This window comes from Hemiscyllium ocellatum, chromosome 18, assembly GCF_020745735.1.
Source record: "Hemiscyllium ocellatum isolate sHemOce1 chromosome 18, sHemOce1.pat.X.cur, whole genome shotgun sequence".
Taxonomy (NCBI): domain Eukaryota; kingdom Metazoa; phylum Chordata; class Chondrichthyes; order Orectolobiformes; family Hemiscylliidae; genus Hemiscyllium; species Hemiscyllium ocellatum.
The window spans coordinates 78,816,699-78,841,839 of NC_083418.1; the positions used below are offsets into that span (position 1 = coordinate 78,816,699).

Genomic DNA, 25,141 nt, shown 5'->3' on the forward strand with positions numbered 1-25,141 from the left:
TTCCAATAAATAGGAAAACTCAAATTTATATGTGAGAGAGAAGCGTGCTGATTGGTTAGTATGTAGACACTAATTGGCAGAGGCATTACTATGGAGAATGCAGCAGTTATCACTGACTGACCATTAACTTTGTTCAGAGTTCAGACAAAGCAGATTGATTTTTATTGAGCAATGAACTAGCGAATGATTGTTACCTATTTTGTTCACTATTACTTAGAATGAATGGGTCGTTTTCTCAGGAAAGCTTGTGTCTCCTGGTGTTTAGAAGACTAAGAGGCAACTTGACTGATACATATAAGATCCTGAGGGGTCTTGACAGGGTGCTCATGGAAACAATGCTTTCACTTGTGGGAGAATCAGGAATAAGGGGTCATAGCTTTCATGTAATGGGTTGTCTATTTAAGACAGAGATGAGGAGAATTTTTTAACTCATAAGCGTCATGAGTCTTTTCCTCAAAAGATGGTGGGAGCTGTGTCTTTGAATAGTCTTTGACTATTTTGAAGGCAGAGGTGGATAGATTCTTGATGACCTAGAGGGTCAAAGGTTACTAGGATAAGACCGTATGACCACAATAAATAGGAACAGGAGAAGGTTATTCCACCCCATGAGCCTGTTCCACCACTCAGTAGGATCATGGATAACCCAACATTCCTCATGTCTACATTCCTGCCCTTTCCCCATAACCCATGATTCCCCGACTGATCAAGAGTCTATCTCAGCCTTAAATATACCCAAAGACTCTGCCCCCACAGCTTTCTGTGGCAAGGAGTCTCAAAGAGTCACAGCCCTCTGAGAGAAGAAATTCCCCTTCATCTTAGTCTTAAATGGGTGTCCCTTTACGCTGAGACAGTCCCCTCTCATCCTGGACTCCCCCATGAGGGGAAACGATCCTGCCAGCATTTACTCGGTCAAGCCCCTTTACAATGTGATATACTGCATTGAGATAAATGAGAGTAAGTGGGAATGTGGAGGGAGCAGGTCAGCCATGATCTTATCGAATAGTTGGGCAGGCTTGATGAGTCTACTGACTCCTGCTCCTAATTCATACCTCTTTATTTTGTAAAATACTACCAAAGCAAGATATAAATGTGACTTGAAGAAGATGAGCTGCGTGGAAAAGTACAAACTCGGTGGGCTGGCCTGCTTCTATTCCAGGAAACATACCTCACTGCTTCCTAATTGCTTCCTCCATGTTTTCTAATTATAAAAAGCACTGGAGAAACTCAGCAGGTCTAGTTGCATCCGTGGAGAGAGATCAAGAGTTTCTTGGAGATATGTCCTAATGGACTCAAAACTTTAACTCAGTTTCTCTCTCCACAGATGATGGCAGCCTGGCTGAGTTTCTTCAGCACTTTCTGCTTTGATTTCAGATCTCCAGAATCTGTGTACTTTGGTTTAAGATACTGTCATGAGAGGTTGGTCGGAAGAATGATTTACATAAAAACCTGGGTGTCCCAACTTCCGTGTCTACCCCCTGCTGCTGGGGCTTTGAGGAGCCTGTCAGAGGGGCAATCCAATCACGAGGCATTTGAGGAGCAGGGAAGTGCTTGGAGACTGCTCAGTAGAGAGGAGAGATGAATGGGATTGGTGGTGATTAACATGGTCTACCAGAAGCAATCAGCATTATTTAAATATTTTTGGGATTCAGATAATTATAGAGTATAATTTTATCCCTGTTGGTTTCAGCTTAACTGGTTACGGGGGTATGTGAGGGCTGTGGTTTTGGGCTGCTTAAAAGTTAAGCACACCTTTGATATTCTTGAATTCAGCCTATGTTAGTTCCCTCTGGACAAAGAAATGTTGAAGCGTGGGTCTCAAATAATTTATTAGGTACACAACTTGTATAGCCAAAAGCGATCACATCTCTACTTCAGCAACACTAAATATTTATTTTGGCCTTCATTGATAAGGTGTACAGTGCACTTTTTCTTCATTCACTTATGGAACATGGGTGTCGCTGGCCGGGCCAACATTTATTGGCTGTCCCTAGTTGCCTCTTGAGAAAGTACTGATGAGCTGCCTTCTTGAACCATCACAATCCAGGTGCTGTTGGGTAGACCTACAATGCAGTTAAGGAGGGAGTTCCAAGGTTTTTACTGATGAACACTGAAGGCTGTATATTTCCAGGTCAGGATGGTGAGTGGCTTGGAGGGGAACTTGCAGGGGATGGTGTTCCCATGTATTTGCTACTCCTGTCCTTCTAGATGATAGTGGTCAAGGGTTTGGAAGGTGCTGTCTATGGATCTTGGAGAGGTACATCTGCTGCTATTGAGCAATGGTGGTGGAGGGTGTGAATGTTTCTGATGAAGGTATCCTGCATTATTCTGGATGCTGCCAAACTTTTTCAAGTATTGTTGGAGCTACACTTATCAAGGCAAGGAAGGAGTATTCCATTATACAGGCTTTGGGGAGTCAGGAGGTGAGTTACTCGCTGCAGTATTTCTAGCCTCTGACCTGCCCTTGTAGTCACTGGATTGATATTGGCGGCTCCAGTTTCTGGTCTTTGGTAACCCTCCCCAAGATGTTCAGAGTGAGGGGTTCAATGATAGTAATACTATTGAATGCAGTAGTTAGATTATCTCCTTTCGGACATGGTCATTGCTTAGCATGTGTGGCATGAATGTTATTTGCTGATTTTTAACACAAGCCTAGATATTGTCCTGGAATTCGCTGCATTTGACTGTTTCAGTATGTGAGGAGTTGCGAATAATGCTGAACGTTGTGCAATCATTGACAAACATTCTCACTTCTGATGAAGGGAATGGCATTAATGCAGCACCTGAAGATGGTTAGCCCAGGATGGGCGGCATGGTGGCACAGTGGTTAGTACTGCTGCCTCACAGCGCCAGAGACCCGGGTTCAATTCCCGCTTCAGGCGACTGACTGTGTGGAGTTTGCACATTCTCCCCGTGTCTGCAGGTGCTCTGGGTTTCCTCCGGGTGCTCTGGTTTCCTCCCACAGTCCAAAATAACATGTGCAGGTTAGGTGAATTGGCCATGCTAAATTACCCGTAGTGTTAGGTGATGGGGTCTGGGTGGGTTGCGCTTCGGCGGGTCGGTGTGGACTTGTTGGGCCAAAGGGCCTGTTTCCACACTGTAAGTAATCTAATCTAATCTAATTCCCTTGAGGAACTCATACAGAGATGTGCTAGAGCTGAGATGACTGACCTCCAATGACCACAACCATTTTGGTTTATGCCAGTATGACTCCAACCAGCAGAGAGATTTTCCTCCGACTTCCATGGACTCCAGCTATGGTTTCTTGATGCCATTTGAAGCCTACAATGTGTGTGGACTTCCTGTACAACAAACTGGATCTTTAGAAGGCCACTTAGCACCCAATAACATGTGGTCAATGCAGATGAATATCTCAGTCATTTTCTGTTTGGTAAGCATGCAACTAGTGCAACAAGTAGTCGGCCCAATTCCAATGCAATTCTTTCTGATCAAGCAACCAAAGAGCACCTCTCATTTGACAAAAAAAATTCCATTCCAACATACAGTTGATACATGTCCACATTATTCTGAGCTTCCTTACAAACATTCTGGTTTATTAAAATTAGCCCTGGTTCACCCAAAGCCACTCACGATCAATGTTCCCAGCTATATTTGATGGGACGGTTCGTGGGTAAGATTGGAACTGGAATTCAGTTAAGCATACCTTCCTTGCTGTGCACATAGAAATAGTTACTACACAGGAGGCCACTCAGCCCATTCAGTCTGTGTTGGCTTGCTGCAAGTACCATGTGCTACCCAACTGCACTACTAGAGCCACACTGTCTGGATAAAGTTTGCAAAGTTATTTAGCAAACCACTGGTCTTAGCAACTGTAAGAAGTTTCCCACTGGGGGGGATGGGATCAGTCTTGCAATGTATCATGTAAAGTCAGGGTTAGAATCACATGGAAAGTAATCATGACAATATTGTATGCTTAAATGTGCCTCACCACAACTGGCATGAGAGTCTATTTATGCAATGGATTGTAGATGAAAAATATTGCTTCAATAAAAAAAAATTGTTACTTGAAAGAAAGTGTATTCAGGTGAATAAATGCAGCTGTCCCAGCCTTTGACAGTGCAGAATTATGTGCTGGAACTCACGTTGGGATTTCTGAGAGATTAGTTTTACAATATATTTATACATTGCATGTGTTTTACAGAGCATTCCTCTGTGCTCAATTGAAACAAAGAGTGCTATCGGATTCTGGCTGACTCAGTGTACCCTGTGATTACAGACACGAGGTATGTGAGGAAGTAGTGTGACTCTGTTGTGGTCACTCAGAGAACGAGCTCTCCAAAGTATGGCTTTGACTTGATAGCATTGTTTAAACACTCAGTGAATCAACAGCTCTTGTCCCAATTCTACTTGATCAACGTAAAAACTGGAAACAACATTTGATAATTATAGAATCCCTACAGTGGAAACAGGCCACTCAGCCCAACAAGTCCGCACTGGCCCTCCAATGAGTAAACCACCCAGACCCATTCCCCTAGTCTATTATTCTACATTTACCTCCGACTAATGCACCTAACATACACATCCCTGAACACTGTGGGCAATTTAGCATGGCCAATTGACCTAACCTGTACACCTTTGGACTGTAGGAGGAAACCAGAGCACATAGAGGAAACCCCCACAGACACAGGGAGAATGTGCAAACTCCACACACAGACAGTTGCCCGAGGCTGGAATCGAACCCGGGTTCCTGGTAAAGGAGAATAATAAATCATAATATTTCACAACGTATTTTTTTAAAAACATTTTTAAAAGCTACAGGATGTGCTCAAGAGGAAACAATTTGTTGGCCAGTTCAACAGCTTCATCACATTGCAGGTGAATGTCAAAAATACAGTGGAAGGAACACTGAACAAAAACAGAGAGAGAGAGAGAGAGAGGGGAGAAGAGAGCGACAGAGACAGAGAAAGATAGCTACAGAGAGAGAGAGAGTTTGTGCACGCACCTCTGTATTTGTGTCTGTGTGTGCACGTGTGCCATTGTGCATGTGCATGCATGTACATATGTGTTTTTGTGTGTGTCTATGTGTCACTGTGCCTGTGCATGCGTGTGCCATGTGGGACAGGAATCAATGCTCCAAGTGCTGTATAAACACAACGTGATGCCTACAGTCTGAACCAAGTTCTCTAATTTTGAAAGAACTTGACAGAAATATTATTTTGATGAAACTACCTTCTAATCACTTGCTGTTCCTCTTTCTTTCACACGCACATTGCTTGCTTCTTCACAGTGGAGACCACAAAGTTGCCTAGTGACCCTGACCTACATATACGACAGAGTTGATGCAGTTATACGGAACCTTGGTGAGACCACACTTTCAGTGTTTTCATCTCCTTATCTGAGGAAAGATGTTCTGGTGATAGAGGGAGTGCAGTGAAGGTTTACTAGACTGATTCCAGGAAGGCAGGACTCACATATGAAGAGAGACTGGATCAGTTAGGGCTACATTCACTTCATAGGAATGAAAAGGGAGTCTCATAGACACCAAAAAAATTCGAACAGGACTAGAAAGAGTAAACACAGGACGGATTTCCCAGCACCAGATGACAGTCTAAGGATTTGGGGTAGACCATTTAGGACTGAGATGAGGGGAAATGTCTTCACCCAGAGAGTGGGGAGCCTGTGGAATTCTCTGCCACAGAAAATGGTCAAATCCAAAACATTAAATGTTTTCAAGAACGAGTTAGATATAGTTCTTGGGGCTAAAGGGGTCAAAGGGTATGGAGAGAAAGCAGGAACAGGCTGAATGGCACAGCAGGCTCAAAGGGCCAAGTGATCTACTAGTGATTTTATTTCTTACGTTTCTATGGAAACCGACTCCAAAAAGATAATCATGACATTTATTCTTTGCAAAATCACTCCCACAAATAAAAGGCAATATATTTAACTCAGCCAGCAAATTTCATGTTGGGATCTAGGATGCTCAGAGGTTTCGGGTTGAGGGACCCTCCTGATTCAAAGCACTGTGGCTCCCAGAAAGTTGCACAAGACATAGTCATGGCCAACTTGTTTTGATGTCCACCTTGTAGGAGGTGTAAGAGATTTCACACAGCAGTCAAAGGGAGTCAGCACAATGTTAGGATTTGCCCCATGAATTCCTTAGAAGGGCTTCACTCAACCTCGTAACCAAGGTGTGTTTTCATTATAATGAGACAAGGTTCCTTCCATTTTTACTGGCACATCAAATGAAGTAGTTCATTTGCAGCTCAGAAATCATTATCCAGTTGACTAAGCCAATCAGCTTACTAGCTCATTAACACAGGACAATATTTGCACACTAATGCTTGCACCTTGAAGCCAGGTCAGAGAGAGTGCAGAGATTTCAGTGTTGGTTAGCTTGGGACAAGATATACTTACTCTCAAGACCTGGTTTGCTCCCTTGGTTTTCTTTGTGAATTGTAGGAAGGGTTTTCTCTGCATAGAAGCCGCCAAATTCACTTGGTATTTCCTCTCCTGTTTCATCTCAATGGATAGAATGGGGAGGTTTTATGATTGGAAGATGGTCCCTGGTGGGCAGGTGTGCAGGGCAAACCTTGTGTGCATGGAGTTATTTTGCCTTGCCACCCAGCCCTAACCTTACTGCAATTTAATGAAGGGCAGGGGGTGATTTAGTGCAGCCCACCTACCTTCATCCCAATTGAAGCTGCCACAGTAGGAATAAAATATAGGTTACTATGAGATATTGAAGCAGGAACAAGCCATTCAGCCCATTGAGTCTGCTCTGCCATTCAATGAGATCCTGGATAATCCTCAACTCCATTTTCCTGTCTTTCCCCCATAATCTTTAATTGCCTTCCTGATTTAAAAATATCTGTCAGTGTTGAATACCCGAAACAACCAAACCTCAACAACAATCTACAGTAAAGTCCGAGTCTGAGTGAAAATAAAACTCTTCCTCATCTCTGTCTGACATGCAAGATATTTATTCGGAGATTATGCCTTCTGATTTTGTCCACAATCGATTTTTGAATTCCGTCATCCCATTTTCATACCTCGAGAATTTCATGGACTTGAAATGGTTTTAAAAAGGTAAAACAAAATGATCCACAGCAACAGACTGGCCACATGGGTTAGTCAAGCTTCATGAAATCAATGCGGAATAAATGAAATAATCTAGAACTAAAACTAAAATTTTATCAAAAGCCATTAAAAATAGTTCACCTAGTCAGGCATGAAAAAGTTCTCATTTCCTATCTTCACTTATATTACTTTGCTAATGAAATCAGAAATGGAAGGCATCATCTTCAATAATCAAACTTCAAAACAATTAATTCAGACACTGAAATACACAATAAAAACCAAAAGAACTGTGGATGCCGTAAATCAGAAACAAAAACAGAAGTTGCTGGAAAAGCTCAGCAGGTCTGGCCACATCTGTGCAGAGAAATCAAAAGTTAACATTTCAGGTCCAGTGACCCTTCCTCAGAACTGAAACACACAAAGCAGTTTATATTTCAGAAGACTATTTTTGGTCGAGCGGGGAGATGGATCTTTCACCTGCCGGTTTGAAACCAGCTCGAGGAAATGTAGACAGCCTCTCAAGAATTAAAAGTGACCAGTGACAAAACTCATTAAAGAGCAACATCAAAACCCTGAGAATTCAAACTCAAATTCAAAATCACGGGGGGCATGGATAGGTGAATAGTTAAGGTCTTTTTCCTTGAGGTGGGGAGTGCAAAACTGGAGGGCATAAGTTTAAGATGAGAGGGCAAAGATTTAAAAGGGATCTGAGGGGTAACTTTCTCAAGCAGACGGTGATGCATGTGTGGAATGAGCTGCCAGAGGAAGTCGTGGGGGCTGGTACAATTATAATGTCTAAAAGGCATCTGGATGAGTACATGAAAAGGAAGGGTTTAAGAGGGATGTGGGCCAGATGCTGGCAAATGGGATGAGATTAATTTAGGATATTTGGTTGGACTGAGGGGTCTGTTTCCATGCTGTACAGCTCTATGACTCTATAATTGAAATATTCAAAACTGCTGAAGACCAAAGACACCAATTAACCAACTGTGCTGTCATGTTACAACCTTACAACTCAATTAAACCCAAAGGACTTTACACTGCATGTATCTTTTATCTTCTTTCCAGACTGGACACATTCTCACTTTAACTGTGTGCCTGTATGTACATATTCTTAACTCTTTTTCTTGGGTTGAGATGATAATAAAAATGCTCTGTCTTGCACTCAAGAAGTCCCTGTAATTGGCTCATGACTGATTCAATATCAGCATTGGGCAACTCCATTTTTATTAGAGAAGGATACCACCTTGTGCTGTAAAGAACAGAAATCTTTGTTGCAACCACCCAAGGAGATTGAAAGAGGGTAACTGATTCTCCCCACCTGACCTGGCTGTAACAAAGCAGTTAAGTGGCCAACATTGTGGTTTGTGCTGACATGTAGCAACAAGAGAGAATCTAATCAACATCCCTTGACATTCAGTGATATTGCCATTGCTGAATTTCCCACTGTCAAATCCTGGGAGTCACCATTGACTGAATCATAAAATCCCTACAGTGTGGAAAGGGGCCACTCAGCTCATCGAATCTGCATTGACCCTGTGCAGAGAATCCCACCCAGATCCACACCCCCTATCCTTGTAATCCTTCATTTCTCATGGCTACTCCATCCAACCTACACATCCCTGGACAGTACAGACAATTTTACTTCGAGACAAAAGAACTGCAGGTGCTGGAATTCAAGGTGGTTTAAAGAAAAATTTATTAAGGGTGAGGACCACTTCAGTGAGGTGGAGGCAGGTATTGGTGAACAAGGGTTATACCCAAACATGCTGCCTGGCTTGCTGTGTTCTTCCAGCCTCCCACTTGTCTACTACAGACAATTTAGCTAATCCACTTAACCTGCACATCTTTTGACTGTGGGAGGAAACTAAAGTACTAAAGTACTAAACCCACACAGTTTCGGGGAGAATGTGCAAACTCCACACAGACTGTCGCCCGAGGGTGGAATCAAACCCGGGTCCCTGGCACTGTGAGGCAGCAGTGCTAACCACTGAGTCATCATACCACCCTGAACCAAACTAGCCAAGTAATTACTGTGACTACGAGACCAGGTCAGAGGCCAGGAATTCTGTGAGGACTAATTTACCACCTACCTCCCTCATGCTTATCCACTATTTACAGTGCATAGGTCAGGAGTGTGGTTGGATAAATGCTGCTCCAACAGTACTCAAGAAGCTTGACACCATCCCGGACAAAGCACCAGCCATGATTAATACACCACCTTATCTACAACATTCACTCCCTCTAATCACCAATGCACAGTAGCAGCAGTATATCTCATTTATAAGATGCACTGAAGTAACTCACCAAGGGTACTTTCCAAACTTGCAACCTTTAACATCTAGAACGGCGTGGCAGCAGATGTATAGGAACGTGAACTCTGCGAGTTCCTCTCCAAGATATGCACCATCCTGACTTGGGAAATGTACTGTCCTTTCATTATTACTAGGTTATAATCCTAGAACTCCCTCCCTAACAACACTGTGGACTTTACCTGCAAGTCAAAGATGGCAGCAGTTCAAGAAAGATGCTTAGCAGCACCTTCTGCAGGACAATTAGAGATGTACACTAAATTCTGGCCCAGCCAGCGATTTCTACATGTCATGAATGAATTTTTAAAAATGTCAACCACATTGCTTTGTGTTGGGAGTCACACATAAGCCAGAAAAATAAGAATGGCACATGGGATTTTACAACAGTCTGGCAGCTTCAAGGGTATCATCATTGAGACTTAGTGTGAATTTTACGTGTATTTAATTAACTATAAATCCCTTGTGTACCATGATAAAATTAGAAAACATGAACTCACTACTATTAGTCTAATAATAGAACCAGTACAGCTGTAGTCACATTCTGTTGAGTCTTTTCATTTGCTCTGAAAGATATTCTGCACATCTGTAAGTAATTAGATTGTATCCGGGTAGTAATCTTACTGCAACATGTTTTCAAGCTCTCTGGAGATGTTATTATAAAATCTGTGCTTCAAAAGTCCTTTGATTCATCTCCATTCCTTTAAAGTCACAGTCGTACAGTGATTGTCTTTTAATTAACCTCTCCTTAAGTAAAGAAATAAAAAAACTGTGTCGTACCCACAAGTGATTCATTCTACACTGAACAGTCGAGGCTAATTTGGACAGGGCTTCAAAGGGGAATTAATGGGTTAGATTTTCTGCTCGCTGGTCGGTGGAACAACCAAACCCTGCAAAGGCTAATTGGAAAACTGTTCTGTACCTTGGAGTCTCTCTATAGAATTGTGTATGTCAGAGCTTCCTGAACTGTAGGTTGTGATGATACTATGGGTTTAAACAGTGTATTTTATCCTGTTTTTATGAGGAAAGGTTCAGGCTGAGGTGCGTGAGTAGTCTGCTCCAAACCCAATAAAGCAAATAGTTTGGGACACCTTGGAATTCTTTTCTAAGGTTGGAACAATAGAAGCAGCTTGAATGAGTGGGGTCAAGCTCCCACAAGAACCAGGAATTTTTTTTTTAGTTTTCGCCTTCAGTTGATTAGATTAGATTACTTACAGTGTGGAAATAGGCCCTTCGGCCCAACAAGTCCACACCGACCCGCCGAAGTGCAACCCACCCATACCCCTACATATATCCCTTACCTAACACTACAAGCAATTTAGCATAGCCAATTCACCTGACCCACACATCTTTGGACTGTGGGAGGAAACCGGAGCACCCGGAGGAAACCCACGCTGACACGGGGAGAACGTGCAAACTCCACACAGACAGTCGCCTGAGGCGGGAATTGAACCCAGGTCCCTGGAGCTGTGAGGCATCTGTGCTAACCACTGTGCCACCGTGCCGCCCAGTTGCAGTTGCTGGAATCTTGAAACTGGATGTGGAAGCTGGTATTCCTTTCTCTGTTACAGCTAACAGCTCGGGTTCTCTTCCTGCTGATGGCATTGCATTTGAGACTATCTATTTTACTGTTTTTGCCTTTGCCAGGGATATTATTATATTGTAAGTTAATTAGTAGTCATAATAATACATCTATTATTTTGTTAAGCATTGATAGTTACAATTCTTTTCTTTACTTTTTTATTTTGTCTGTCCTTTAACTTTAGTGTATGAATAAAGTGTGTTTTGTTTCAAGCCTGCATCTGTAACACAACACCTTACACTTACCTTTCAAATAAGAAAACTAACGTTAGAGTCTCGACCATCTTCTGAACATATTTTGAGGGGCTTTGGTCTGGTCCATAACAGGGTCAAGACCTTTGAGTAAATTTCAAGGCTACAGTGATGGCTGTGGACACCGTACTGAATGCTAAGCTTCATGAGACTTCTTTAAATCATGGCACATTTCCTATTGGTGAGGGTGGCCTAAAGGACAGCTCTTTAAGGCCTGGATTGCTGCTACATAAAAGGTCTGTCAAAAGCTGTTTGTTTGTCCTTTGCAAAAGTTTAAACAATTGCTGCCATGCTGAACCTCCATCCCCACAGCACGAGAGCTTAACACCCTCACCCACTCACTGAAGCTTTACCCCTCCCATCCCACAGCCAATTCCAAGCTCCTGCTCAAAAGGACATTAATAAATTAATTTTTGCATCAATTGATCACAAGTTTATGAAGGAAACTTCAGAATCAATATTTTAAATTAACTGCTTTTAATTCTACCAGTTGCTGAGGTCGGATTTGAACCCACACCCCAAAAGGTTTGGGCTGGGTCTAACAACATTACCATAAAGTCACAAGGTCACACATGAAATCTGAGATGATAAAATTAGGGCCAAACAGGGAATCGGTTTGGAGAGGTCTGGTGTTTGTTTGAAGGTCACTGGTTAACTCTGATTTCTCTGCACAGATGCTGCCAGATCTGCTGAGATTTTCCAGCAATTTCTGGTTTTGTTTCTGGTGTTTGTTATGTTTGAGACCAGGTGAGCTGGCCACAAGCTGACAAATGGAGACTTACTTGGAAACAGACCCAGGCCATGTAGATTTTCGCAGCTGTCCAGCTGAATGATGGAGCGCGACTCCAGATGTCGCTGACACTTGACTTTCCAGAGTATAAATCAATGAGAGGACCAGACAGAGCACACTGGTACTGATCACAGGACATCACAAAGTAGAACACTATTATTGGAGCACAGAGGAGCAGAAAGATAACAGATACAAGGGAAAACCAATCCACTTCCCTGAAGAGAAAGCACAGACAGCTGTTAGAGTTGTTCAAAGTTGAAAAGCAATTTAAAAATTACCAAAAATAGGATGCAATCAGATAAGACCATAAGACATAGGAACAGAATTAGGCCATTCAGCCCATCGAGTCTGCTCTGCCCTCGATCATGGCTGATACGGTTCTCAACCCCATTCTCCAGTTTCCTTCCCGTAACCCTTGATCCCTTTGATACACAAAACCTATCTATCTCCATCTTAAATATACTCAATGACCTGGTCTCCACAGTGTTCTGTGGCAGTGCATCCCACAGATTCACCACTCTCTGGCTGAAGAGGTTTCTCCTTATCTCAGTTCTAAAAGGTCTTCCCTTCACTCTAAGGTTATGCCCTCAGGTCCTAGTCTCTCCTACCAATGGAAAATCTTCCCAACATCCATTCTGTCCAGGCCATTCATGATTCTGTAAAATAAATCAATAGGATTTCAAAATATATGTAATTTATTGGCCTCAATGCCCCTGCATTGGGTGCAGGAAAACCCTATACACAATCACCTCTGCAATCTGGAAATATATTGTTCAGAAACACCAGTTGTTTAGAAACTTACTATGCAGATGCCGCACATCTTCCCATTCTGGACTGCTTAAGAAGCAGCCATTTCTGAAATTTTGGAATTTTCTGGATGATAAAATGATGCCCGAATGCCTAATCACAGTCATGAACTAGAAAACAGTGATACCACATGATGAAGGAGTGATAAAACTTGATTCATTTATCCAAATATGGTACTATCACATTGGCCTCTCAAAGGGCTATACTAAAATGGTGCTGGGAGATGCATGGGATCATAGAATCCCTATAGTGTGGAAGGAGGCCACAGTGATCCTTCGAAAAGCATCTCATACAGACCTACCCTCCCCCAGCCTATCCCTGTAACCCTGCATTTCTCATGGCTAATCCACCTAGCCTACACGTCCTGGGTTCCTGGCGCTGTGAGGAGCACTGCTAACCACTGAGCCACCGAGTTTCTTGAGCGTTGTTGGAGTTACGACTGTTCCAGGCAAGTGGGGAGTATTCCATCACCCTTCTGACTTGTGCCAACTAAGAGTTACACGTAGAACAGATTTCTTTCCTTAAATGATTTCAGTGAACCAGGTGGACTTCTACAAAAATGGATCATAATAATGAGTTTACGAATGAGATGATCTTCAGATTCCATTCTTTGATGAACTGAATGATGTGGGATCATAAGTCTTTACAATGTTACCACAATCACCAACTATCGCAGTAACAATCATGGGATTGGTAATTCTGGTTACCCAAATAATTTGAATGGATACATAGCTTTTTCTCTGATCATTTTTTTTTTCAAAATGCTTCACTAAGAGTGAATTAATTGCAAATTCAGTTTTGGTTTGACAGAGACAAGCTTACATTAGAAAACCCACACACAGCACCAGTTCTAATTTAATATTTCCTCATCAACCTACTGAAAGATGTTATTACACACCACTGGGATGTGAACCAGCCCTCTTGGCTCAGAGGTAATGGTACTACCACTGTACCACAAGAACCCTCACGTCCTGGTGTATGCTTGTCCTTTCTATTCATTTTCTTACCAGGCTCTGCCCCATTGGCCCAGTTGTTCCTTCTCACTTGGGCCAACTCCATTTGCAGAATTCCTCTTTTGCCTTTTAATAGCGCCAAAGGATTGTGTGGCAGTCATGGTGTCCTGTAACAAAAGGACAGACAATTAAAGGTTATTTCATATGCAATTAAAGGCAGTTATGGTTTACGGCAAAAACAAAGAATGAGCTGGAGAAACTCCAGCATCTGTGAGGAGAGAGACACACAGACTTAACGTTATAGGTCCAGTGACCTTTCTGAAGAAGCCTGTTCTGAAAAAGACTGACTGAACCCAAAACATTACCTCTGCCTTCTCTCCACAGATGCCTGCTGAGAATCTCCAACAATTTCTGTTTTGGTTTTGGAATTCCAGCATCTGCATTATTTATCTATCTATCTATCTAATATTTATCATTGAGAATAACACTGGCAGCCCTGTGGTATAAACAGGTCACTGTGGCTACTACCTTGATGGTTCTCATCTGACAGGGAACGATAGCAGATGACAGACTTTGAGTAACCAATATAAAAAATTCAGCAGAGGGTTCTCAGTGGAACCTAAGACTTAATTTCATTCATTCTACAAATTGAAAAGAAATCAACACTTTCCAATTCTTCCACAATAATTCAGGCAGTATAAATATTGAAGTCATATCCTTCGCAAGATGGGTTTTTAGGCTGCATTCAGGTAGCTAAGAGCAGTCACTCACCTAAAGAAGCAACGTGTCTAGATCAGAGTGATGCTGGAAAAGCACAGCAGGTCAGGCAGTATCCGAGGAGCTGGAAAATCGATGTTTCGGGCAAAAGCCCTTCATCAGGAATGAAGCTTTTCCAGCACCACTCTAATCTTGACCCTAATCTCCAGCATCTGAAGTACCCACTTCTGCCTAATGAAGCAATGTACTGCCCCTTCCAAACTGGATGGCCTCCTATCAAACAGTTGGACAAGAAGCCCACCGCTGTAGCTATTAATTGGTCAATTTGAGGAAATTCAATGCTGAGTAAAGATTTCACCTCAGGTGGCCTTCTGAGATCCCCCTTTTTTTGACCCTGACAGTGGAGACCTGAGGCCACGGGGAATCATTGAAAATCGGAGCAGGAATAGGCCATTCGGCCCTTCAAGCCTGCTGCACCATTCAATACGATCAAGGCTAACCATCCAATTCAGTCCCTTGTTCCCAGCTTTGTCCCTATATCTTTCATCCCTTTCACCCCAAGTGCTATATCCCACAGGAAAATCCTGCTCCACATCTCGACGTGCCATTCTTGACTTGGTACCAGCATTTTCACAGAGGCATGCGCAAGGCCTAAAGGCAAGACCTTGCAGAGCCATTGCTAATGAAACCTGACATTGCTGGCACCACTCCAGATACAATGTACAAACATGAAAAGTCGAGATCTGGAATCTCTGCCCGTGAACAAATTATATTAGGCAGCAATGGTGAAGCAGCTGCGTTAAAACCAGAAACTGCTGGAGAAACTCAGCAGGTCTGGCAGCATTTGTGGAGAGTGAAATAGAATTAATGTTTTGGGCCCTCTTCATCAGAATGGTGCAGGAGTTGGGTGATAGTTACATTCTTCACAGTTTATTTCATGGAGCACCCTGGTTCTCTGAAACTAAATGACAAAACTGTCAGCCCTGAGGCATGCTCGGTGGCACACCAGCAGTCAAACCTCCCACCCTCACAGTGAACTGGACAGTGACGGGCTGAACGGCTTATGCCAGACACTCTCCTGCTCCTCGGATGCTGCTGGACGTGCTGTGCTTTTCCAGTGCTTTTCCACTTTTCAACTCTGATCTCCAGCATCTGCAGTCCTCGCTTTCTCCTAGCGACAGGGTACGGTCAGTCAGGCAGAAGGAAGAGGTAGCAACAATGAATATGTCACACCCAGTTCCAGATCAGACGGCAGAAGACAAGTTCAGGGAAATGAGGGGGGAGGGGATCTCACAGAAACCAATGAAATTCTTAACAGAAGGAGAGATAAGGGAAAGTGATGGCCCAGTGCTATTATCACTAGATTGTTAACCCAGAGACCCAGGTAATGCTCTGGGAATCCTGCCACAGCAGGTGTTAGAATTTAAATCCAATAAAAATCTTGAATTAAGAGTTCAATGATGACCATGAACCCATTGTTGATTGTCAGAAAAATCCATCTGATTCATTCATGTTCTTCAGGGAAGGAAACTGCCATCCTTACCTGGTCTGGCCTACATGTAACTCCAGACCCACAGCAATGTGGCTGATTCTAAACTGCTCTCTGGGTAATTAGGGGTGGGCAATAAAAGCTGGCCCAGCCAGCGACACCTTCATCCTGTGAATTAGAAAACAAAAAAAGCAAAAGCACAAAGGATATCCCTGACTTCTGGGAGTCCAGACCCAGTCAAAAGATACCATGCAGGAAAAAGTGAGGACTGCAGATGCTGGAGATCAGAGCTGAAAAATGTGTTGCTGGAAAAGCGCAGCAGGTCAGGCAGCATCCCAAGAGCAGAAGAATCGACGTTTCGGGCATAAGCCCTTCTTCAGGATACCATGCAGGCCATTTCGGACTGAGTTGAGGATGCGTTTTGCCAGGGAGCAGGGGGTGACCCTATGGAACTCTCAGCCACAGAAAGTGATTAAGGCATTGAGTCAGAGAGGCCAACAACACAGAAAAAGGCCGTTCAGCCCATCAAGGCTATGCTGGTCAAAACCAAGCACCTAAGTATTGTCATTCTGAATTAAGGCCAAAACAAAGGGTATGGTGAGAAAACAGGGGCAGAATCATGATGACACTGAATGGCAGATAACGCTCAAAGTGCTCAGTGGCCTACTCCTGTTCCTATTTTCTATCCACTGACAAAATTGTTGTCTCCCGGTGACTCACTTGCAAACAAGAGATCATATACCTCCCCAATGAAAGGGTGGGAATCGAAGAGTGATACAGAGCTCCACCCATGAACTGATCTTACATCAGCATTCAGGTGACAATATCCTCATCAATTCAAAGCCACTATTCAAGTACAAAGCAGTCCTGACGGTATAGTCTTGGTTGCAATTGTTCCCTCCGTTCTTTACCCCAAGCTATTGAATTATTTCAGTTGCTGTCGGAGGACCTGGTTAATAGCCAAGGCTAGAATGCAAACTCAGTTACCACAGGAACTTCACTGAGGGGTCAGAGGCCTTGCCTGCTGTAAGATAATGAGGTAGAAACCTGCCCTGCCTCTTTCAGGGAAGCTCTGTAAAATCACATGACAGTCAGGCACTGACATGGCCTCCACAAGACCCCAGGGATGGAATTCCCACCCCATTCAGATCCGGCCACTCTTGCCCGCAGCTGTGCCACTGGGAAGGCCATGGCTGTGGGTGAAGGATCAATCCTTATTCCTGCCCTCAGATGAGTCCCAGGATTGTGGAATCATAGAAGCACAGAATCCCTACAGTGTGGAAACAGCTCCAACAAGTCCACACTGACCCTCCGAAGAGTATCCCACCCAGACCCATTCCACTACCCATTACTCTATATTTCCCCTGACTAATGCATCTAACCTACACATCCCTGAACACAATGGGCAATTTAGCAATCCACGCTAACCTGCACAGCTTTAGATTATGGGAGAAAACCAGAACACCAGGAGGGAACTCACGCAGACACGGGGAGAATGTGCAAACTCTGAGAGGAATCGAACCCAGGTCCCTGGCGCTGTGAGGCAGCAGTGCTGACCACTGAGCCACCATGCCGTGGAGGGTCCATGACTAAAATAAGTGACCTATTGAGGGCGTGGGTTGTTATTGGGCTGGAGATCATGGGGAGGAGGAAGAGTCAGAAGGAAGGATGGGCAGGGGCTCACTCCCTTTGGACCCCTCACCCTCCCCTTTCCCCTCCAGCCTGTCGATCAGGAACTGATCGCCTTTCAGCAGCACCCCACTTCCCCAAGGTGATGAGCCACTTGCATAGATTGGTGTGTCAGGTCAGGTCAGGTCAGGCCAGGCCCCTTGGTAACATGGTCACTGGCAGCTGGATTGGCCCCAGTGGTAGTGAGCTGAGGTCACATGGGGCTGAGATGGGCTGGGAAGTGTAACTCTGAAGCTTCCTGGCAGAATCTAATTCAGGTGGAAGTGGAAAGAGGTTGGAGTTGGGAATCCCTCCGCGGTTTGCTCCCTCTGGAAAGGGAAGACTCTGGAGCCTCCATTGGTTCAACTCTGCTTAATGTTCTTTGCTTAATGTGTTAAACCTTAGAGTTGACTAATCAGGACTGTTGGAAATGATACGGTGTTTCAAATAGAAGGCATCTAGTAAGGTCAAAAGGTTTTATTTACTTGTATGCACACTGGTTCATGGGTGGTTCTAATTGCAACAGACCACATCATTATCTCCTCTTTAAATTTATTTTCTTTCGAGTAAAACACACTCTCCTTGTTATGACAGATGACACATGATTAAAGTTCCTCAAAGCAGGCTGAAAAGACTGTGGTGATATGAGCTGCAAAGTGGCTCCAAATTGAAATATGGTAACTTTAATGTACAAAGGGCCATTATAGGATTAATTTCTTTTGTGTTTCATTTTATTTATGCTGACAGCCGCGAGCACCCTTATTCCCATTTCAAACACAGCATTGCACTTCATTTGGTCATTCATTTTTACTACGCTGGCAAGAAACCACAGGCAGCACGTACAAAATGTATAATACCAGCATAATATTACGGGAACTACACAAATCAGACTTAGATAGCAACCTTAATATGATAAAATATCCCAAAGGATTTTACAGGAGCTTTATAAATCAAATTATGACGCTTCAAAAAGTACTTCATTGAATGCAAAACAGTTGGCAAAGGCACTATGTAAATGCAAATTTATTCATTAGCAACTGGTATTAGAACCACTTACCACTGATAGTAGTGATGAGGATAACAAGCTAGATTTTGTAGTTTAATATTACCTTTCAGCTCAAGGTTCAACTCAAAACAAAACTGCAATCTTCATCTTTTCCCCTCACCAAGACCTGAGTCAACTAGACTATTAATGTAGTTAGGGTCAGAGTGGTGCTGGAAAAGCACAGCAGGTCAGGCACCATCTGAGAAGCAGGAAAATCGACGTTGTGGTCAAAAGCCCTTCATCGGGAATATTAATGTAGTTACCTCAGCAATGTTGGCACAGCCAGCAGCGCCTGTTTCCCATGACTGAATAAAACATACTCTTCATCAAACCCGAGGTGTCTATCAACATGCATCACAAACACACACACATCCCTACCCACATATAAAAGGAATACCATTCTGCACCTGCCAGTTTCTGGATGGTGGAAATTTTTCAGCCAGTTCTGCTAATGTCCCAACACACATGACGAATGTAACAAAAGCACATGAGACACAAAGTCAGATAGAGCGCATTTATGGCACTGAAACAGGTCACTTGGCCACCCAACTTGATCTCAATTTCAAGCATTTGGCCTGTAACCTTTCAGATTATGGCACTTGAGGGGCACATTGAGACGCCTCTGAAGTGAGTTGAGAGTTTTCTGTTTTCCATACCCTTTCAGGAAGTGAGCTCTAGAACCGACCACCCTCTGGGTGAAATAAAGTTTCCATCCATCAGTTTAACTTAAATGCCTCCTCACACCCATCTCCCCACTACCAGTCAGTGACTGACCTCTCTACTATGGTGACTGGGTGCTTTTGCTCACTCTAACCCTCACAATCTTGTACACTCTCCACTCCTCTATTCTGAGGAGAACAAGCATAGCCTAACCATCACGCCCCAGAGAACCTAATCTTCATATACAGCATCCAAACTATCACAAACATTAACAAGAATCACTTCTTACAGAAGTCAGGATGCGCCAAGGGATGGTAGGAATCATCTCTCTCAGTACGGTGTATATGCATCAGTGCAGAAGAAGTATGCTTTAGATGCAACTTGAATGAGGAACAGCAGAGCTGTCACTGCAAGTGGTAAGGGTTTAGAATGCCCTGCCTAAGAGCGTGGTGTAAGGCAGAGTCAATCAAAGCAATCACAAGGGAATTAAATAGTTATCTGATAAAGGAAGAATGTGCAATGTGATAACTGAAAATATGATATTTGAAATAAGTACGATGCACATTTGAAGAGTTGGTACAGACATGACGAGCTGAACAGCCTCTGTGGGGAAAGACAGAGTTTGAGGGGCGCCCTGATTGAGGCCTACACAATCATGAGAGGTGTAGACAGGGTGCATAGCAAGAAACTTTTTCCCGCACTGGGGAAATCAAATACTAGGGGTCACGAGTTCAAAGTAAGAGGGGAAAGTTTAGCGGAGATTTGCGTGGAGGTCCTTCATGCAAAGGGTGGTGGGTGCCTGGAACGCGTTGCCAGCGGAGGTGGTCAGGGCGGGAACGATAGCATCATTTAAGGTGTATCTTTTTCCTTTAGTAAGTTGTTAAATCGTCCACTATCATTCGTAACTGGAAGTGGCAGGATTGGAGAACGTAGACCTAATCCATTGGTTGTGGGATCGCTTAGCTCTGTCTATCACTTGCTGTTTGTTATGCAAGCAGTCCTCCCCGCACTCCTCCAAGGACATGCAGGTCCTGGGCCTCCTCCATTGCCAAACCCTAACCACTTGACGCCTGGAGGAAGAACGCCCCATCTTCTGCCTTGGCACCCTCCAACCCCATGGTATCAATGTGGATTTCATGAGTTTCCCCATTTCCTCTGGCCTCCATCTTATCCCAGTCCCAAACTTCCATCTCGGTACTGCCCTCTTGAATGATCCTATATGTCCATCTTCCTTCCCACCTATCCGCTCCACCCTCTTCTCTGACCTATCACCTTCACCCCCACCTTCATCTACCTATTGCATTTCCAGCTACCCTATCCCCTGCCCCAACCACATCCCGTTTATCTCTTAGCCCCCTTGGCCCACGAGCCTTATTCCTGTTGAAGGGTTTATGCTTGAAACGTCGACACTCCTGCTCCTCGGATGCTGCCTGACCATATGTGCTTTTCCAGCACCACACTCTTCGACTCTGACTCTCCAGCATCTGCAGTTCTCACTTTCTCTTGTGCAAGTAATCCTTCACCAAGTTAACATCCTATCTTCAGATACGCCTGATGCTACTGCTGGCATGCCCTCCTGCACCATCCTTTGAACCAGGGTTGATCCCCTGGCTCGATGGTAAAGGTTGAGTGGAGGATCTGCTGGGCCATGAAGTTACAGATTGTGCTGGAGTACAATTCTGTTGCTGTTGATGGCCCACAGTGCCTCATGGGTCCCCAGTCTTGAGTTGCTAGATCTATTCAAATTCTGTCCCATTTAACACAGTGATCACGCCACACAATATGATGGAGGGTATTCTCAATGTGAAGGCAGGACTTCATCTCCACAAGTACTATATGGTGCTCATTCTTACCAATATTGTGACGGACGATGCATCTGCAACTGGCAGATTGGTGAGGATGAGGTCAAGTATGTTTTTCCCTCTTTTAATTCCCTCACTGCGCGATGCAGACCCAGTCGAGCAGTTATGCCCTTTAGAACCTGACCAGCTCCATCAGTAGTACTGCTGCTGAGCCTGTCTTAGTGAAAGAGACCCAGAGTACATTTTGAACCCTGGGCCTCCTTCACTGCCGCTCCCTCACCACCAGAAGCCTGGAGGAAGAACGCCTCATCTTCCGCCTCGGAACACTTCAACCCCAGGGCATCAATGTGGACTTCAATAGTTTCCTCATTTCTCCTTCCCCACCTCACCCTAGTTCCAAACTTCCAGCTCAGCACTGTCCCCATGACTTGCCCAGACTTGTCCTACCAGCCTATCTCCTTTTCCACCTATCCACTCCACCCTCTCCTCCCTGATCTATCACCTTCATCCCCTCCCCCACTCACCCATTGTACTCTATGCTACTTTCTCCTCACCCCCACCCTCCTCTAGCTTATCTCTCCATGCTTCAGGCTCACTGCCTTTATTCCTGATGAAGGGCTTTTGCCTGAAATGTCGATTTTGCTGCTCGTTGGATGCTGCCTGAACTGCTGTGCTCTTCTAGCACCACTAGTCTGTGAGGCAGCTCTCCCCATTTTGCTACTAGCCCCCAGATGTGAGTGAGGTGCCGTTTGCAATCTCGACAGGGTGGTTTCTGCCTTTTTCTTTTCTGGTGCCCAGATGGTCCATCCAGTTTCATTCCTTTCTTGAGACTTTCCAGCAATTGTTACAACAGAGTAACTTGCTGGACCATTTCAGAGGGCAGATGAGTCAACCACGTTAATGTGGGTCTGGAGTCACATGTAGGCCCGAACGAGTAAGGATGGCAGAGTTCCATCCCTGAAGGGGATAACTGAGCCACTTGTCTGTGCTTCCAACAAAGTTTTAACGGTCTTTGGTAGATTCTTAATTCCAGATATTTTTTATTGAATTCAAATTCCACCACCTATCATGGCAGTATTCAAACCAGAACATGAGCTGAGCTTCTGAATTAATAGTTTTGTGATAATGCCATTTGGCTATCAACCCCATCTTTGGGGTTTTCCCCATCTTTATGGAGTAAAAAGTGAGGTCTGCAGATGCTGGAGATCAGAGCTGAATTCCTGATGAAGGGCTTGTGCCTGAAACGTCAAATTTCCTGTTCCTTGGATACTACCTGACCTGCTGCGCTTTAACCAGCACCACATTTTCAGCCCATCTTTATGGAAACTACTGTCAAGGTCAGACTGCAACATCTTGATCATAAGTAATTCTCCTTAGCAGGTATCCTTGTACTTGCTTGTCTTTGCTAACACCTTCACGTTGACTCTAAACTTCAGTAGCTTCATGTTGACAGTAAACTGTCAGCCAACAATCAGACTCAAATTATATTCACCCCTTTCAGATTCACCTGACTTCACTGCATTCAGGTTTCATAATTTCTCTTCCAATGACACTGCACCAGACCGAATATCTGCCACTTTTTCCACAACCTGTTGAATTTTTTCAAAGTCCTGTTAATGCCATCAAAATACACTCCAATCATTACCTTCCTCACACACTGTTATTGACTTTACAGTGTCAATTTGAAACCAGGAAACACACTCATTTCAGAACACAGCTATCCAATACATTATAATGCCAGCACAACTTTAAAACTGAAGTGAAAAGTGCTTACAGCCTGCAGGATATATATTATTTATATATAATCTTACAGTCTTTTATTGACATGTCCTGACATACAGATTCCAGCACACAGTTAAAACTACTGCAGAGGCGGAGGGGTGGGGGGTTGAGTTCTGTGCACTTCTCAAAGTTTACAAAGGCTGTTTTCCAGCAGGCATAACAGAACTTTCAAACAGGCAGCAGGAAGTTTGTAAGAGGATTCGCAGTAGGTTAAAATCTTCGAGTAAAAAATGAGGTCTGCAGAAGTTTGTTGCAACCGAGGAGGCTGCAACCCAGACTGAGCGCCAGGATCAAGACTAATTGTAAAATTGCTACAGCACTGGGGTAGTTTCTGTCAAATCGAAATGGAGGCCAGTCCGGGTTTCCCGGTCACTCACTCTCACTGGGTTTGAACAGCGGGGTCAACTTAAGTCAGTGAGTGATCTGTACACCAGAGTCAAAGCGTAGCTGGCTTACAGCACTCAGTCAGATATTCTGCAGAATATTCCCAACCGCTGGTTTAGCTGCAAAACAGCTCAGCCCCAGACCACCGATCCCACCTTTAATTCTTCAGTAAAACGATCCTTTGGTGGTGACTTACTCACATCTTTTGCGGTTCTTTACAATGTCAGCTATTTTTGTTACTTCGACCTCCCCCCTACACACACACATACACACAGAGAGAAATACCTGTCATCTGGTTTATATTACAGGTTTAACTCCAACAATATCCCGAGCTGTCACCAGCGGCTGATTATTTGGGTCCGAACCTTGAGCTTCGTTATTCTAAAGGTGAAACACGGGGGTAAAGTACAAGGAGAGCGAGGATTTCTGCCCCACAGCCAGAGGGGAGAGAGGACACCAATTCCCAGCTGGATCGGGACCCCGAGGGGGATGGGGAGTGGGTGAATGAGGGACATTACCCGTCAACAAGCCAGCTCCAGCCCCGGACAGACACCAGCAGAGAGCCCCGAGAAAGGCGGCTTCACTCCCGGTGTGAACAGAGAGCCAGCTCCCCCACTGCTCCCGTTCCCTCCCTGTGCTCCGGGAGGCTGGGACTGAACCATTGCCCTCCCTCTCTCCCAGCATCTCTCCTTCCACCTTCAGCTCCCTCCCTCCCTCAATCTCTCCCCCTCCCTCCACCACATTCTTCCCATCTCAGCCTTCGTCCAGCAGTCCCTCTCTCCCCATCTCTCTCTGCATCTGCCTCCCTCTCTCCCCCATCTCCCCCTACATCTACCTCCCTCTCTCCCCCATCTCTCTCTGCATCTACCTCCCTCTCTCCCCCATCTCTCTCTGCATCTGCCTCCCTCTCTCCCCCCTCCATCCCTCTCTCCCTCCATATCCCTATCTCTCTCCCTCCCCCCAACCCTCTCTCCCCCCCAATCCCTCTCTCTCTCTCTCTCCTCCCTCCCCCATCCCTCTCTCCTCCCTCCATTCCTGTACCTATCCCTCTATCTGTCCCCCTCTCTCTCCCTCCAGTGTTTTATACAGACAATGAGAACCGTTAAGGACACGCAGCAAACAAGACAAAAGACCAACATGCCGAGGCTTTCTCACGAACCCGAGGGACAGTAGAGATGGGGGGAGCGGCCAGGCTCCTCTCCCGCACACGATGCCTGCTTTGTGATGCTGGGGGCCGCCGTGTATTCCTCTCCTTACCCCTAGCCCCACAGGGCGGGAGCTGTCAGCTGCTCCTGTCAATCACCAGCTCCCTCCAAGGAGATGCTCCAATGAGAACTCCCCATCCCTCTGACCTCAGAGGGGAGGGGTGTGTCTTCAACAGCCATTGGTCCAAACGCCTCAAACCATTCCATCGGGCCATTGGTTGGCTGGGGGAGAGAGATGGGGCAGTTTCCATGACAACCTGCCCATTCTGTCAAGGATGTTCAGCCAAGGTACAGGGTTCCTACATGACTGCAATCTTCACTAGAAAGAACACAGTAAAAACTACAAAGGACTGGAGAAACTCAGCAGTCCAGACAAAATCTGTAAAGAGAAAGAAATACCTGATAGTTAACATTTTGAGTCAGAAAAAGCTGCTCTGAGGTTGGCATCCCATCACCAAATCACCCCTTATTTCCATGTGCACAGTGCATGGATTCTGACCAATCAGCTCAGAGCCAGTCCCTCGAGTGGGGAGACTCTCTGACCCTCCTGCTTATATCTGTCAGCCAGGGCTCCCTGATTTTTCCAGGTTACCAACCCCAATTGGGATTTCATAGTCAACTAGATCCACCTGGCCAATCTCATTCCAATCACTGCAGAGTCC

At 44.6% G+C, this 25,141-nt stretch overlaps 1 protein-coding gene across 4 annotated transcripts in view; it reads right to left on the reverse strand.

Annotated features, from left to right (window-relative positions):
* The window catches only part of dhcr7 (7-dehydrocholesterol reductase), a 43,660-nt gene extending 19,120 nt beyond the window's left edge, over positions 1-24,540 (reverse strand). Inside the window, exons 1-4 of one of the 4 annotated variants that reach the window (XM_060839118.1) lie at positions 24,434-24,540; positions 23,560-23,655; positions 13,782-13,894; positions 11,960-12,182 (exon numbers count right to left, since the gene is read on the reverse strand). In XM_060839118.1, the coding sequence (XP_060695101.1) occupies positions 11,960-12,182; positions 13,782-13,888 (330 nt within the window). In that variant the 5' untranslated portion in view covers positions 13,889-13,894; positions 23,560-23,655; positions 24,434-24,540. Of the gene's footprint in view, positions 1-11,959; positions 12,183-13,781; positions 13,895-23,559; positions 23,656-24,411 lie in introns of all 4 variants that reach the window. The other 3 variants (XM_060839115.1, XM_060839116.1, XM_060839117.1) reach the window with 3 other exon arrangements.
* Between the last annotated feature and the right edge of the window lie 601 nt (positions 24,541-25,141).